Source organism: Lolium perenne, chromosome 1 (assembly GCF_019359855.2).
Source record: "Lolium perenne isolate Kyuss_39 chromosome 1, Kyuss_2.0, whole genome shotgun sequence".
NCBI lineage: Eukaryota > Viridiplantae > Streptophyta > Magnoliopsida > Poales > Poaceae > Lolium > Lolium perenne.
This window is the reverse complement of record NC_067244.2, coordinates 188,969,213-188,984,586: the sequence shown is the minus strand read 5'-3', so window position 1 is coordinate 188,984,586 and position 15,374 is coordinate 188,969,213. Positions and strand designations below refer to the sequence as shown.

General features: G+C 44.7%; 1 protein-coding gene across 1 annotated transcript; it reads right to left on the bottom strand.

Annotated features, from left to right (window-relative positions):
- Positions 1–813: 813 nt before the first annotated feature.
- LOC127316337 (uncharacterized) lies at positions 814–8,865 on the bottom strand. The gene is made up of 4 exons (XM_051346736.1): positions 8,603–8,865; positions 1,657–1,723; positions 1,352–1,556; positions 814–1,206 (listed from the first exon to the last, which is right to left on the bottom strand). Exons 1-4 carry the CDS (start codon positions 8,809–8,811, stop codon positions 977–979), a joined length of 711 nt encoding a protein of 236 aa, XP_051202696.1. The 5' UTR covers positions 8,812–8,865; the 3' UTR covers positions 814–976.
- Between the last annotated feature and the right edge of the window lie 6,509 nt (positions 8,866–15,374).

The window sequence follows — 15,374 nt, the reverse complement described above, 5'->3', positions numbered from 1 at the left end:
TTGGGGCGAAGCGTAGTGGAGTCAGAAGTTAGCCCATACGTCGTGCCCTGCAGGGACGCCTGCGAAGGGGGGTGCGGGGGACGGCAGGCCCCCCGCGGTACGGTACGGATCGTTGGCACCGCCTATATATACATATTGTAAGCCGCCGGCTAGGGTTTATCAGATTATAAGATAACCCACGGCGTTTGTAAACACCTCCCGATATAGTGAAGTTTTGCTGGCTGGCGCCCGTGGTTTTTTCCCTTTCTGTGTTGGAAGGGGTTTTCCACGTTAAATCTTGTGTCCCCTATGTGTGTTCTTGTTTCGTTCTTCGTTATTTGCTTGTCACTTTTATAACAAGTCCCTTGATCGGGTACCTAAAGCTCGCTTTGAGCAAGCGGAGCCATTTGATTCTTTCTTCTTTCACGTCTATCCGTGAATGATTTGAGAATTCTTTTCATCACTGTTTGGATCGCACATCCAACAAATGCACTTGCTCATCCCAAGCAACGCCACTTGATGAGGCAGTTCTCAAATCCGATCTTTATGTTCGGCCATAAAAACAGGAGAACCGTACAGTTGAATTTACCATTAGGACGGGCCCAGAATTCCATGTACAAGGGTACATACGAATGCATCCAATGTGTGACCAAATTGTAATTTTTTTCAACTGTTCTTGAATTTACACAGCAATGTCACAAGAGCAATCTAGTTCACGGTGAACAACTAAGCCACCGCCATAGCTCAGAATATGCCATTGTCAACACTACAGATTCATCCACGCCAGCGAGTAAACTATGGTTGTACATTTTTTTAGATAACATAACAGAACAATACGTAAGTGCATATTTCATATTTAATAATCAATCAAAAAATTATGACATTACTCAAGACTGGATATATATAAAACTCCTACTTTCTGGTAAGATCAGCTATGATTATTCAAGCTAATTCCTGACTGACGTACATTGTAGAAAGAAGATGGATATCGATCGGTTCACTGTGATGGCGAAGCCAATGAGGAGCGATAAGGCAGACCCCGCCTTTCAATCTTGGACGGGCAACTGAATGGTGGCTCGATGCACATAGAGCCACACCGCACGAGGCGTTGTTCAAACCGGTCCTTGTCGTTACGGCAAACAAACTTGCGGCACCCCTTAGGGTGCAAAATTTCATAACTGGCGGCACAAAACGCACACGCCCTCCTATACTGGGAAAGTGGCTCTTCTGCAGGCATTGGATTATGTTTGAACCAACATTAACATCAGATAGTTACTCCACTAACATATTAACATGCATGCATTACTAGTAAAAAAGACGACGGAAGAGAAAATAATAAAAGGAAGTCAAGTCAGCACAGACGTGTACGTACCAATGATGGTGCATATTTCAACGATGGGAGTTGCACGTGGGTATTTGGAGGTGTCAGAGGATGGCTTGTAGTGCACCTCGGCGAAGAAGCGCTTGATTTTGTTGGTGCTGCGGCTACGAGCCCAGAAGTTGAGGTGGAACCACACCTGGTCCCTGAAACCAACTCGGTCTTCCATCAGTGGCTTCACAGCATCAAACTCGCCACCCTGCAGACACGGATGTCATCCAGCTAGCTGGTGCAGCAGGAAGTAGTATTCACCATGAAAAATACTCGAATTAACCAAATGAGAAGTAGCGTGCACATACCTGGTGCCTAGCATTGTAGTGGCAAAGAGCAGCTTGGACTGACCCGATGAGCCAGGCATCACGCTCTCTGCGTCCAAATCCAATACAGGTGGAGGAAATTATGTGTTCAGAGCAGCGTATACTGACATTGCATAGCAGAATAACAATACAGTAAACAAGAAAGAAGAAAGGAAAGGACAGTAAGAGGCATGCTTCCAAGACTCTCGAGAGCTTCAATTCAATTCACTGTAGCGCAGTTGTCAAAAGGCTTTTAGGCCCTGTTTGTTTAGGCTGGAGCTTCAGCTTTTACTGCTTTTGGGTCTTTAAAAGCACAAGCCCAGCCAAACACCTAACTTCTAGGCATGGGCTTCTACAAGCGTTTTTCACATTTACACTTGAAGCCCATAAGCACGTCCCGGGGTACTTCCTGCATCTTCCCGTGGCTTCTCACTTACAAATCGAGAAAAAAATTGCACCTTGAGAAAAAAATTCAGATTCTTAGTTAATTTATATTTTATAGAAAAATCTTTTTAAATAGAAAATAATAAGAAAAAGAATATTTTTATTATTATTAAATAATATGGAAAATAATATTTTTTATTATTAAATAATAAGGAAAATAATATTTTTATTATTATTTTCTATTTTACATTTGATCAGTCTACCAACAGTCCTGGATGCAGTTTGCCAAACAACAATTTTACATTTGACCAGCCATCCAGCTCCAGCTGCTTCTCAGATCTTACCAGCTCCAGCTGTTTTTCGTTCAGCTGCACCACAAACAAACATGCACTTAGGCAGGCAGCTGTGTGTAAGTCTGTTGCAATGCGACCCGACGAGAGCATGCATGAGCAGACAAACCAAGGGCGAGGGAAGTTTATGTGTTGCTCTCCCCTCATTTCATAAGTAAGCAGCACATTATTATTCCAAATAATTGAGTGTACTATAATAATAATAATACGCATAAAACTACTTAGACTGCTCATAGTGGGAGTAACATAGCTAGTAAGAGCATCTCCAACAGGCGCGTTATGTAGGCCGCGCTGCAAAAAAACGGCCGGTATGCAACGCGCGGGAGGAATTCGGGCGCTCCAGCAGGCGCGGTAAACGGCGCGGCGCTGCGAAATTTTTTGGGCGCGCGGTGTTTTGCACAATCCGGAGCGCCATATGTGACGCGTCGGCTACAGCGCGCGGCATCGCTCGTCCACGCGCGAAAAAGCCAACGGCAGGAAATTTCCTCCCCCCGCGCCCGCGCCCTCATTTCCCCACAGACCGCCGCCGCGAAAACCAGCCGTCGCCGGTCGATTCCGCCGCCGCAGCGCGCCGCCGCGGCGTAGATCCGCCTCGCCCGCGCCCCCTCCCGGCAGCGGCGGGCGCTCCGCCGCTCTGTGACGCCCGCGCCGCCGCCAGCGGCGGGCAGTAGTCGGCGCTCCTCCTCCGCCTTCTCCTTCCCGGCGTCGTCGCGTCGTCGTCGTTGTCCTCCGCGCCGCCGCTGCCATGTCGTCGTCGTCTTCGAGCTTTCTAACAACATGGCGCGAGCATGGTGCTCGCCGATTTGCTCGCAAGGTATGCACCTCCGCCGGCCGGCCTCTATCCGCCAATTATCTATAATAGTTAGTTGTAGTTAAGTAATTTTATATGTATGTTTGTAGAGTTCATCATACGATTCATCGGATGACGAGTATGACCAAGAGGAAGAGGAGAACATATCGCTACTATTAGCATACCGCGCCGTTAAGAAGCCAAAATTTGGTGGATCGGTGTTCGGTAGACAGAAGTTGTAGAGAGAAAGGATTGAAGGGCATGAGAAGTTGATGCGGTCGTATTTCAATGAGAATCCGATATTTCCCGAAAGCTATTTTCGGCGGTGTTTCTGGATGAGTCTCAACTTGTTCAAGCACATCGCAACGGAGGTGACCAAGTATGATCGCTTCTTTGAGCAAAGGAGGAATGCCGCCGGAGAACTTGGTCATAGCACATATCAAAAGGTGACCGCCGCCTTGCGTATGTTGGCATATGGTATACCGGCGGATCTTGTTGATGATCATTTGGCCATGGGAGAGAGCACTTCTATCTTGTGTGTCAAGCGCTTTGTCGTTGCAATTGTCAATGTCTTTGGCTCCACTTGGTCGAGAGCCCCCAATGTTGAAGACACGGCAAGGCTTTTGGAGATCAACGCCAACCGGGGGTTTCTCGGCATGCTTGGTTCCATTGATTTTATGCATTGGAGTTGGAAGAATTGTCCGGCGGCATCGCATGGACAATTCAAAGGGTACAAGAAGGATACCACCATAGTCCTTGAAGCGGTGGCCGACCAAGAGACTTGGATATGGCATGTTTTTTTGGAATGCCCGGGTCTTGCAATGACATCAATGTTCTTCAACGGTCACCACTAATGACAAGACTTGCAATGCGGAAAGGTCCATTGATGGAGTTTGAAGCAAATGGCCACAAGTACAACTATGGCTACTTCCTCGCCGACGGCATATATCCAAGGTGGCAAACATTTGTGAAGTTGATTATTCAACCAAGAGGTAAGAAGCAAACCCAATTCCATAATGCACAAGCAGCGGCTAGGAAAGATGTAGAGAGAGCATTTGGGATTTTGCAAGCCCAATTTGCCATTGTTAGAGGACCGGCTAGATTTTGGGACCAAGAATGCCTTTGGTATATCATGACCGCGTGTGTCATCATGCATAACATGATTATAGAGGATGATCGCGGGAAAGATGTGGATCATACCCACTACGACTTGATGGGGGTTCCCGTGCAAGTGAGGAGGTCCGCACATAGGATTGTCCGGTTCATTGCCTCATACCATGCCATTCGGTGCAACGACACACATGATGAGCTTCAAAAAGATCTCATGGAAGAATGGTGGAATTGGAATGGACAACACTAGTTGCATACTTGTTGTATATGTTTGAAAACTATGTGTTGTATTGTATCAAAACTATGTTGTATTGTTGTATGTTGGACGTGTTGTATTTGGTGTGAACAATGTATTGTATTCGGATGGTACATTTTATTTGTGAATTTTATATGGTTGTTTGATCTTGTTCGATCCATAGTTGTGTTTGTTTGTTGTTTGCGCCGCGCCCGCGTGCTGCAAAATAGAGCGTCCGGCGGAGGTGCTTTTTTGCGCGCCAACGCGCGCTGCAAAATGGAGCATTCGGCGGGGGAAAAATCGCTCCGGCGCGCGCCATCAGTTTACAGCGCGGCGGCTGCGTGGTATAGCGCGCCGATTTATACTGCGCATGTTGGAGATGCTCTAACATCACACATCTCAAAGCATTTTGGTGACATGGCATGCTAATAAATGAAGAAAGAGAGTGAGGTAGTAACTAGCTATGTTACCATAACATCACACACCTCAAGGTAAGATGAGTCTACAACATAATAAATGATACAATGCATGACATCACATATAAATTACTACCCACTATGAAGGTAGTAACCTAAACTAGTAACATGACATATGTGGGAGTAACTAAGGTAGTAACATAGAGCTATATGCATTGCTAGGCAAATTGATGATATGACATGCTATTAAATGAAGAAAGAGATGGTTGTGATACTCCCTCCATTTTTATTTAAAGGGCGCATCTCCAAATCTCAGCGTTTTCAGAATGGGAGCCAAATTAGGGCGCATCTCATTAATTCGGCTAGTAATTGGGGAGTTTTGCATGCAACAGGCCCGCTGAATTCTCTCTTTCCTATTCCCTTCCGTACTTTGCATGCAAGTGGGAACACGTTTAGGTTTGTGGAGGTGTGAAAGCAGATGAATTGCATGCACAAGCTCCTGATCGCATGCACAAGCTGTTGGTCTTCGTTTCCCTTGGCATCCTCTTCGTTGGTGTATGAAAGGGCAGCCATTGCTTCCTCTTCTTTGAACCAGCTAGCAGTTCTGGCCATAGGGCGGATGAAAGTGTAACAACCTAAGGCAAAATGGAGAAGCAAGGCGAGGTGGAGGGCGTCCACGGCGAGAAGGAGATTGTCGATGACGATGTGGAGGTCACACAAGGCCAGGTGCAAAACTAGCTCGAGGATGAATTTGAGAGGGTTTATACAACCATCCAAGATCTTTTTCAGAAAGTGGATCGTGCAACCAATGTCGGAGCTGGTGAATCAAGGATTTCGGCTAGGGCAAGGTACATCCGCACCACTAACCTCGCGCCGCGGCGCAGGCCTTCGTCTTCATGTGATGGATGCATCTTCCCTGCGTTTTGTCGTAACGGTGGTGTACGTGGTGAGGCATCAATTTTTTGTTGTCTTGCTTGCTCTCTGTCGGTGCCAATGTTTCTATGAATTGTAAAATGTTTGTATGAATCTTGTTCTTGGATGCGAATTATGGAATAAAATGAGAAATCTTTTGAAGTGGATTTTTTTTCGTTTCTATCAAAATTATCACTGAAACTGTTATCTATCACTGGAACTTGTAAAGGAAGTTGATATTGACAATGCATTTTTGCCTTAGCTATCAATGAAACTTGTGCACATTATTTCTCAAAATGCAAAAGACAGTCCCAATATTGGCATTTCGTGAGAAAAAATGACTGAACTTGAGATTTTGGGCTGAGACATAAACTGATGCAAGCCAGCTGAAAGCGCATACATAATCGAACCAGATTATTAACTAACTAGAGACTAAAGTTCAGTCATTTTTTCTCACGAAATGCCAATATTGGGACTGTCTTTTGCACTTTGAGAAATAATGTGCACAAGTTTCATTGATAGCTAACGCAAAAAATGCATTGTCAATATCAACTTGCCTTACAAGTTCCAGTGATAGATAACAGTTTCAGTGATAACTTTGATAGAAACGCAAAAAAAAAATCAACTTCAAAAGATTTCTCATTTCATTCCATAATTCGCAGCCAAGAACAAGATTCATACAAACATTTTACAATTCATAGAAACATGGCTTTTTCTTCCTCAATATGAAGCCTAGTTCATCTTGGTTTCAGTCACAAATACATTCTCATCTTCGGCAACGGTTGAGGTGTTGCGACCACAACGAGAGCACACACCATCTTCACCGATCCCGACAGCCGTCGCGCAGTCCTTGCACCAGTAGTCATCACATAGAAGTGGATTTCCGCACAACTCACAACGTACCACGTCCAATGGCACCGGCAGAGAGCAAGCAAGACAACAAAAAATTGATGCCTCACCACGCACACCACAGTTACGGCAAAACGCATGGAAGATGCATCCATCACATGAAGACGAAGGCCTGCGCCACGGCGCGAGGTTAGTGGTGCGGATGTACCTTGCCCTAGCCGAAATCCTTGATTCACCAGCTCCGACATTGGTTGCACGATCCACTTTCTGAAAAAGATCTCGGATGGTTGTATAAACCCTCTCAAATTCATCCTCGAGTTCTTGCACCTGGCCTTGTGTGACCTCCACATCGTCATCGACAATCTCCTTCTCGCCGTGGACGCCCTCCACCTCGCCGTGGACGCCCTCCACCTCGCCATGGACGACATCCACCTCGCCGTGGACGCCCTCCACCTCGCCTTGCTTCTCCATGTCGCCTTAGGGTTGTTACACTTTCGTCCGCCCTATGGCCAGAACTACTAGCTGGTTCAAAGAAGAGGAAGCAATGGCTGCCCTTTTATACACCAACGAAGATGAGGCCAAGGGAAACGAAGACCAACAGCTTGTGCATGCGATCAAGAGCTTGTGCATGCAATTCATCTGCTTTCACACCTCCACAAACTTAAACGTGTTCCCACTTGCATGCAAAGTACGGAAGGGAATAGGAAAGAGAGAATTCAGCGGGCCTGTTGCATGCAAAACGCCCCAATTACTAGCCTAATGAGATGCGCCTAATTTGGCTCTCATTCTGAAAACGCTGGGATTTGGAGATGCACCCTTTAAAGAAAAATGGAGGGAGTAGAATGAGTCTACAAGCTAATTAATACACTAATGCATGATACTACATCAAAGTTACTATGCATTATGAAGGTAGTAACATAGAATAATGTCATATGCATAACACTACTATATGTTACTCCCCGCTACGACTAATCTAAAGCATGCTTTTAGAGCCATCATATTATCATAGGCATATGCTGCCTGGTTACCAACGATAGATGAAATATTTTGTCTCCAGGTAAGTTAATGCTCTGTAACTTGTGAGGGCAGTGGCAAACAAATGACTGTACTGTACAAATATGACGTAGTAATCTGCATTTCAAAACTAGTAATCCTGGAGTCAGGCCAGTAATTATGAGGTGCATACAAGCCTTTACTAGCAAGCCATGTAGATAAATATATTTATCGATTTTGCTTATAAGTACTATAACATAATGTATATTCCATCAGCTAAATAACCAATCAATCAACCAGAAAATGCAGGTTCATGAGCAATCACAAGCATGTTAATTGTCGGATTCAGACATCTAGTACAATACTAGTGCAATAGGGATAGTACCAAACAACGTCGAGCAATTAGAGCATAGTGCAGTATGGGTACCAAGCTGCGTCGAGCAATTAGATTGCAATTTGACGTTGAGCGACTAATAGGCTCTCTTTATTCGCAAAAAAAGGGGTGGATCCGCTGGTTTTCTTGGATTCTGTGAGTCATTTCGTTGATTCCAACCAGGGCCAACCTCTATTTTCCTACTGCCTGACAACATGTATGTATTTTCCATTAATTGAAAAGTTGCTGCAAATTACAGTTGCATCCAATTATGAACTTTGCACTATTTGTGCACTTGATGTTGCATATATATACTATGGAACCTGATGTATGGGAACAAATTCTATCTTACATATTTCGGTGAGGCAAAGGGTGTTACCGATGAAAGAAGCGATTCATTCAGTTAAGTTGTGTCAGGGCATATGTGCAATTCTTACAAGCATGCTTGATCGACATAGAATCATGATAAAACAATGCAAACTACTACCCCCAAAGTCAGATTGCGATGAGAGGGAAGGGGAAGCAGCGTACGCGTACCCTTCTGTGCGCTGCGCGGGCATGGAAGGAGGAACTTCCGAGAGAAGTTTCTGCTTGGTGATGCGTCGTCCCTTGCGCCTTCGCCCGGCCGGCTGGAAGCCGTTCTCCAGCCATAGTTGCTCCTCACGGGACAGATCCGGCAGCAAATCCTTCAACGCCGGCGCCGCCCACTCTGCGGGTCCCCGAAATCCCGTCGCCGGCGAATCCATGGATGGAGTAGAATATTAGCGACAGAAAATCCCACATACCCACCCTCCATTGAGTCCTCTCGCATACCCTATAGCGACCAGGTCGGCCCGTTACCGGACGCCAGCACACCCGCTGCGCGCGGTATGGGCAGGCCAGGTCGACCCAGTTTGCTTTTTTTTTTCTCATCCTTCTTTCTCTTTTCTGTTTTACTTTTTTTCATTTTCATTTTATTTTTATTTTTGGTTTTTTTTATTTTTGTTTTTTATAATTTTTATATTTTAGATTCAATAAATATCAAGTTTTTAAAAATGTTTAAATTTGAAAAATGTTTGAATTCAAACATGCTCAAATTTGTAAAATGTTTAAACTTGAAATTTGTTTAAACATAACAAATGTTCAATTTCCAAAAATATAAAATTTAAAAATACACTTTTAAAGATTTTTTCAAATTTATAAAATGTTCAAATTAAAAAATATTTAGATTTCAAAAATGCTCAAATTAAAAAATATACCCCCTCCGATCCAAAAAAAAGCGTAAGAAGGTTAGTACAATTGCGTTTAACATTACCTTCTTCTAAAATCGGAAATTGATGCAACAGCTGATTAAAAACTGATGACTAGGTCCTTTGCGGCACCGAGTCTATCTGGTGGCAAGGTTGGGGCATGTGACAAGGGTTAACTTCGAAAATGTCCATGGATATGAACGAGTTTCGGGAAAAGAGGTGCCCTTGTGATTTCATCGGTTTATCAGACAAACAAGGTGACCGGTAATGTATTGAGTATCACGCAAAGTCGTGGTATTGCTAGAATAGATCTAAGGTTATAGAGATTCTGTCGTGGTCTTCCTGTTGGCTCCTCCCAGCCTTTATATAAGAGGTTGAGTACTAGAGTATAGTACGGGTCGTTTTTACAAGTTTCTAGAATAATCTATATTTATGTCGGCTTCTAGGTGGACCTTTCCTTATTCAGCATGTCTTGTTCATGGGCGTTGTATGCTTCCAGGCTTTAAGACTTCATGGGCTTCTTCCCAAATATGTACTAAGGATGCTAATACTATGGGCCCAATAAGGTACAACCATGTCAGTAGCCCCCGAGATTCGGTTTGAGTCGTAGACGTGTTGAATCTCCAAATCTTGACTTATTTATTTGTAAGACGAACTCGATGTTTTGGTTAAATAACTTATTGTAATTAATATATTTTTTTTCATGGATATATTGGTAACGAGCATGGTGCTTCTTGATGGATCGAACCAGTTAATTATTCTTAGGCAAATATTTCGTGAACTTACGTCAAACTCAAGTCCCCATACTCGAATCTGGTATATGTTAGTGTCATTCAGCTCGGGCCGTGGAGGTCTTATCAAGTTTTGAATTCCAATTTTGTTAGGACGGATCTTGGAGTCTTATCTTCATGCTTATGAACATGACATTCACACATTTTATCATGGCGGACGTGTCTAGGAATATAAATTGTACATCAATTGCCGTGTTTGGCTGATGCAGTGGATGAAGTTATTGGGTTGTTGTTTACTTTCATAATGACTCGAAGATTTGTCCTCTTCTCTTTTTATCGACTGCTTCTCCGAATTCTTTTTCCGTCAGGTGCATGAACAACGCTCCCAATGAGAATGGCCTCCGAAGATATGTTCGGGTACTTGAAGCCGAGCATAGGCTCAAAGGCTTCATGCATCCAAATTCTTATTCAACTCAGGTATCATTGTTCTTAGGTAATTATTCCTTACTTACATTTGTATGAAGCTTTTCTTTCTATCGGGTGTCCGACCAGTGCTCCCAAAGGGAGTAGCCCCTGAGGCTATGGTCAGGTTATTGCAACCGATCATAGGCTCAAATGTATTTCCTTCAGAAGATTTACTCGACTTGGACTTTCTTTTTTGGAGAATATTGATGTACTTATCTTCTTGATTTTTGTTTAACCCGAAGCTTTTTTCTTCTCCTCGTGACACATCATAGGTGGGCCCATGACGCGGTCTGACCACGGATCCGAGAGGCGAAGCGAGCCTTGAGATCCAACGCAAAAGCTAAAGCTTCCCATCGTTAGATCCATCTCCCAGTCAAAGTTATCGAAGTCCGGAAAAAGGGCGGGTGGGTGGGGAAGAAAATTGATGGAGCCAAAACGGATATGGCCACGGATGATCGTCGAGTTGCTGCTTGATGAAGACGAAGAAACCACTGAATTCATGACTCCGGCGCCTAGATTCCCCACGTACGGCGCCAATTGACGAGGGTTAACCTCGGCAATGTCCGTGGATAGGGATTTTGGGGTGCGCTGGTGATTTCGTCCATTTATTAGACGGACAAGGTGGTCCGATGATTAATTGAGTATGAGGCAAAGTCGATCTATTGCTAGAATAGATCTAGGTTACAGTGATTGTATCGTGGCCTTCCCGCTGACTACTCCTATCCTTTATATAATATAAGCTAAGTCTGGTTTACAAGTTTCTAAAATAACCTATATTTTTGTCGTATCCTAGGTGGCCTTTCCTTATTCAGCATGTCTACTTCTGGGGGCTTCGTGTGCTTCCAGGCTTTAAGACTTCATGCCCTTCTTTTCTAATATGTACTAGGGATGCCAATACCGTGGGCTCAATACCATGCCAGCATGGGCTGCAATGCAGGCTGGCTGTGCGAACAGGGGCACGCTGTGCATCGGGGAGAGAAGGTCGAGACGGTCCCTTCGGTGGGAGAAGGTCGGAGGTGGCACCGCCGGTGGGAGCAGCGGCTGCCGCACGACTGAGGGCGAGCAGGGGCAGGGTGGCCACAATGTTGGGGGCGAGCAGGGGTCGAGCGCCCGTATGGGGGCGAGCAATGGCAGGGGCGCACGACAGTGGAGCGGCATCAGGGCCAGGCGCTCCGCCAACTTTCTAGGAGAAGATAGGCTGGGTTCCTCTCCGGCACTGCATGCCTTTCAGAAGGGTTCGGTTGGGGCGCGGTGATGGAGATCCACCCCGCTTGGAAGGTGGAGTGTGGGTTAAGCAAAAAATAAATGCAAGGCTGTTTTTGTAAAACCCTTTGTAAAATGGTTCGCCCACATTTTTTCGGATTGGAGTGAATAGTAGTTTTAAGAAATGTTTTTTTCTTGAAAATAAAGTTTTCAAAAAAAAGAGAAAATGTCAATAGAAATAATAGAAATAAATGAATAAAAAACTGGGTCGGCCCAACACCCCCGCCTAGGGTATGTGGCACGTCTTAACGGTGACCAGGTCGAGGCATAGCTTCTCCCTCCTCTCACCCCTTCGCGTGGCTCTGGCCCTTGGGAAAAGGAACGGTGGACCTTTTTTAGGTGTCTCAAAATCTTAGGGCATTTCCAGCAGCATGACGTACTTCTGAAACGATTAGTGTTTGTTTCAGTCCATTTGCGTTGGGCCACGAACACTAAAATCGTTTGCTCAACACCTAGTGTCCGTTTGGGTTAGGCCCCGCCGAGCGGCCCAGCGCATCTTTTTTTAAAAAGAATCATTCATAGGAAACCATAAATTTACATTGATTTAAAAAGAAAATAAACATTGAAAAATAAATGAGCCAAGCCCAGGCCTATTCTACTTGTCATTGTTTCCGTCCCGTGTCAAGCCGACGATTGTGCGTATCGCTCATGGCTAGTCCAGTGCCGGTGTAGGTAGATAGTGGATCGCCGGTGGAGGAGGAGGTACTACCAATGGTGGTTGCTTCTCCCATGGCGCCAAGGAAGGCAACGGGTACGCCATTGGAGGTGGTGGGTGATGTGGGCATGCTTAAATGGGTGCCTATCATGACCATATCTGATACGATCCTAGAAGGGACCCACGGAAGAACCAACTAGCCCAAGTGAAGCTGGGCAGTGCAAAGCACCCGAAGGCCCATGGGCTTGGCATGTGCAACAAGGGTATGATTTGACTAAGGGAACTCCTACCTTGTGACCTATCTGGACATGGTAACCTGGGACCTAGCTTCACATATAAAAGCTAGGAGGGTCCCTAGGCAAGGGCACGCGAGACACCGTATCCTAGCTACGCTAAATCATCTCACCATAGCCATCTTGGATACCTATGTAACCTCATCAATAATACAACCGGACAAGCACAATGTAGGGTGATGCGTGTAGTTGACACGTCCGTTGGGAACCCCAAGAGGAAGGTGTGATGCGCACAGTAGCAAGTTTCCCTCAGTAAGAAACCAAGATTTAATCGAACCAGTAGGAGTCAAGAAGCACGTTGAAGGTTGATGGCGGAGGAGTGTAGTGCGGCGCAACACCAGGGATTCCGGCGCCAACGTGGAACCTGCACAACACAATCACAGAAATTTGCCCCAACGTAACAGCGAGGTTGTCAATCTCACCGGCTTGCTGTAAACAAAGGATTAGATGTATAGTGTGGATGATGATGTTTGTTTGCGAAGAACAGTAAAGAACAATTGCAGTAGATTGTATTTCAGATGTAAAGAATAGGACCGGGGTCCACAGTTCACTAGCGGTGTCTCTCCCATAAGATAGCACATGTTGGGTGAACAAATTACAGTTGGGCAATTGATAAATAAAGAAGGCATAACAATGCACATACATATATCATGATGAGTACTATGAGATTTAATCAGGGCATTACGACAAAGTACATAGACCGCCATCCAGCATGCATCTATGCCTAAAAAGTCCACCTTCTGGTTATCATCCGAACCCCCTCCAGTATTAAGTTGTAAACAACAGACAATTGCATTAAGTATGGTGCGTAATGTAATCAACACAAATATCCTTAGACAAAGCATCGATGTTTTATCCCTAGTGGCAACAGCACATCCACAACCTTAGAACTTTCTGTCACATCGTCCTGCATTTAATGGAGGCATGAACCCACTATCGAGCATAAATACTCCCTCTTGGAGTCACAAGTATCAACTTGGCCAGAGCCTCTACTAGCAATGGAGAGCATGCAAGAACATAAATAACATATATGATAGATTGATAATCAACTTGACATAGTATTCAATATTCATCGGATCCCAACAAATACAACATGAAGGATTACAAATAGACGATCTTGATCATGATAGGCAGCTCACAAGATCGAACATGATAGCACAATGAGGAGAAGACGACCATCTAGCTACTGCTATGGACCCATAGTCCAGGGGTGACCTACTCACACATCGATCCGGAGGCGATCATGGCGATGAAGAGACCTGTGGGAGATGATTCCCCTCTCCGGCAGGGTGCCGGAGGTGATCCCCTGAATCCCCCGAGATGGGATTGGCGGCGGCGGCGTCTCTGGAAGGTTTTCCGTATCGTGGCTCTCGGTACTGGGGGTTTCGCGACGGAGGCTTTAAGTAGGCGGAAGGGCGGAGTCGGGAGAGTCACGGGGGCCCCACACGCTAGGGCCGCGCGGGCCCCCTCTAGGTCGCGCCGCCCTAGTGTGGCGGCGCCCCGTGGCCCCACTTCGTCTCCCCTCCGGTCTTCTGGAAGCTTCGTGGAAAAATAGGCCCCTGGGCGTTGATTTCGTCCAATTCCGAGAATATTTCCTTACTAGGATTTCTGAAACCAAAAACAGCAGAAACAAAGAATCGGCTCTTCGGCATCTCGTCAATAGGTTAGTGCTGGAAAATGCATAAACATGACATATAATGTGTATAAAACATGTGAGTATCATCATAAAAGTAGCATGCAACATAAGAAATTATAGATACGTTTGGGACGTATCAAGCATCCCCAAGCTTAGTTCCTACTCGCCCTCGAGTAGGTAAACGATAACAAAGATAATTTCTGAAGTGACATGCTATCATAATCTTGATCAATACTATTGTAAAGCACGTGAGATGAATGCAGCGATTCAAAGCAATGATGAAGATAATGAGTAAACAAATGAATCATATAATAAAGACTTTTCATGAATAATACTTTCAAGACAAGCATCAATAAGACTTGCATAACAGTTAACTCATAAGCAATAAGTTCTTAGTAGAAAGCTTTGAAACAACACAAAGGAAGATATAAGTTTTAGCGGTTGCTTTCAACTTCAACATGTATATCTCATGGATAATTGTCAACACAAAGTAATATAACAAGTGCAATAGGTAAACATGTAAGAATCAATGCACACAGTTTACACAAGTGTTTGCTTCTAGGATGGAAAGAATAGGTAAACTGACTCAACAATAAAGTAAAAGATAGGCCCTTCGCAGAGGGAAGCATTGATTACTATATTTGTGCTAGAGCTTTTCATTTTGAAAACAAGAAACAATTTTGTCAACGGTAGTAATAAAGCGTATGAGTTATGTATAAGACATCTTATAAGTTGCAAGCCTCATGCATAGTATACTAATAGTGCTCGCACCTTGTCCTAATTAGCTTGGGTTAACACGGATTATCATTGCATGACATATGTTTCAACCAAGTGTCACAAAGGGGTACCTCTATGCCGCCTGTACAAGGGTCTAAGGAGAAGGTTCACATTGGATTTCTCGCTTTTGATCATTCTCAACTTAGACACCCATACCGGGACAACATAGACAACAGATAATGGACTCCTCTTTTAATGCTTAAGCATTTAACAACAGATAATATTCTCATAAGAGATTGAGGATTAGCTGTCCACACTGA

What these genes read in the sequence shown, in the direction of transcription:
- LOC127316337 (XM_051346736.1), bottom strand. Translation starts at nt 8,811, where the DNA reads ATGGATTCGCCGGCGACGGGATTTCGGGGACCCGCAGAGTGGGCGGCG. An exon ending in CCCGCGCAGCGCACAGAAGG is followed by an intron (nt 1,724 to 8,602) that starts GTACGCGTACGC and finishes ATTTGGACGCAG; the next exon opens with AGAGCGTGATGCCTGGCTCA. An exon ending in ACTACAATGCTAGGCACCAG is followed by an intron (nt 1,557 to 1,656) that starts GTATGTGCACGC and finishes CCGTGTCTGCAG; the next exon opens with GGTGGCGAGTTTGATGCTGT.